We start from the raw sequence: 1264 nt of genomic DNA, 5'->3' as shown, positions 1-1264 counted from the left end.
CAACAACAACAACAATGATTTAATTTGTTACCTCATTGTTATTTTTCTTACTTTCTTTATTGTTTCTTTTTTCTTTTCTTTTCTTTTCTTAATTATTTTTCTTTGTTATTTATATATTTTTTTCTTACTTCCTTTCTTTATCACCTTTTCATTCTTTGTTTTTCATATTTTCATTCAGTTTCCATGTTTTTTTTTATCGTATTTCCTTTTTCTCTAATTCTATTTTTCTATTATTACTTTTTTTTTCATTTTTTTACTTTCATCATATTTTTTTTTCTTTCAATCAATTTCTCGTTCTGTTTCTACTTCAGTCACATTTTCATCATCATTTTCCTCCATTCCTATCTTTTTATTATCCATTTTATCATTTTATTATCCATTATCATTTTATTTATCCATTCCTATCTTTATTTCTTTCTAATTTCACTTTTTTCCCTCATCATTTCTCTTATTCTTTTACTTCTTATCCTTTTTATTCCCGTTTTCATCACATTTTAAACCATTTCTTCTCTATTTCTACCCCAATTACATTTTTATCATTATTTTGCATCTTCCTATCTTTTATCATCTTATCTGCAGCCTTTCAGAGCGGGGCGCCTTATGACCTTGGTGGTGCGCCCTTAATCAGCCCACACTTACCTTGGCAGTCAGTGCATGGGCAGGTGAGCGCCGGGACTCGAACCCTGGTACAGAAATGGGTGGGCAAGGAGTTAGCCAGAGAGCCATGGGGGAGTGGGTAGTGGTGGTGGTGGTAGTGAAATTCTGGTATATTTATTTTTTTTTTAATTGATTGTGAAAAGTTTTGAGTTTTTGTGTGAAAATTTTTGTGGTGGAAAGTGGAAAGTTCTGATTTTTTGTTTTTGTTTTTGTTTTGTGAGAAATTTGTGTGAAGTTTTTTTGAAATCGAGTGAAAAGTTTAGATTTTTTTTGTTTTGTTTTGTGGTACGGTTGTGAAAAGTTTTGATTTGTTGTGAAAAGATTGTGAAAGCAAAAGAATACGAAATGTTGTGATAAAATACACTTAAAAAGAAAATTTAAAAATAAATAAAAAATAAAAACACGATATTTCATTACAATATTTTTTTTTTGAGAATTATGAAAACAATTAATAGTGAAAACAAAATACACCAAAAATCTGAAGATCAATAAAAAAAAATAAAAAAACACGGAAAATTGCGAAAAAAAAGTAATTATTAGAATTATGAGATGAAAATTATATAAAAAAAAGTTATAAAATGAAATTAATGAATGAGAGAATGAAAAA

At 27.6% G+C, this 1264-nt stretch overlaps 1 protein-coding gene across 1 annotated transcript in view; it reads left to right on the top strand.

Moving 5' to 3' along the window:
- Nucleotides 1–724: 724 nt before the first annotated feature.
- Nucleotides 725–1264, top strand: part of LOC135094772 (zinc finger protein GLI2-like) — a 29463-nt gene continuing 28923 nt past the window's right edge. Inside the window, exon 1 of the mRNA XM_063995132.1 lies at nt 725–736. Coding sequence (XP_063851202.1) covers nt 725–736 — 12 coding nt within the window. The remainder of the gene's footprint in view (nt 737–1264) is intronic.

This window comes from Scylla paramamosain, chromosome 46 (genome assembly GCF_035594125.1).
Source record: "Scylla paramamosain isolate STU-SP2022 chromosome 46, ASM3559412v1, whole genome shotgun sequence".
NCBI lineage: Eukaryota > Metazoa > Arthropoda > Malacostraca > Decapoda > Portunidae > Scylla > Scylla paramamosain.
The sequence above is the reverse complement of the archived record's forward strand: the minus strand, read 5'-3'. Positions and strand labels throughout refer to the sequence as shown.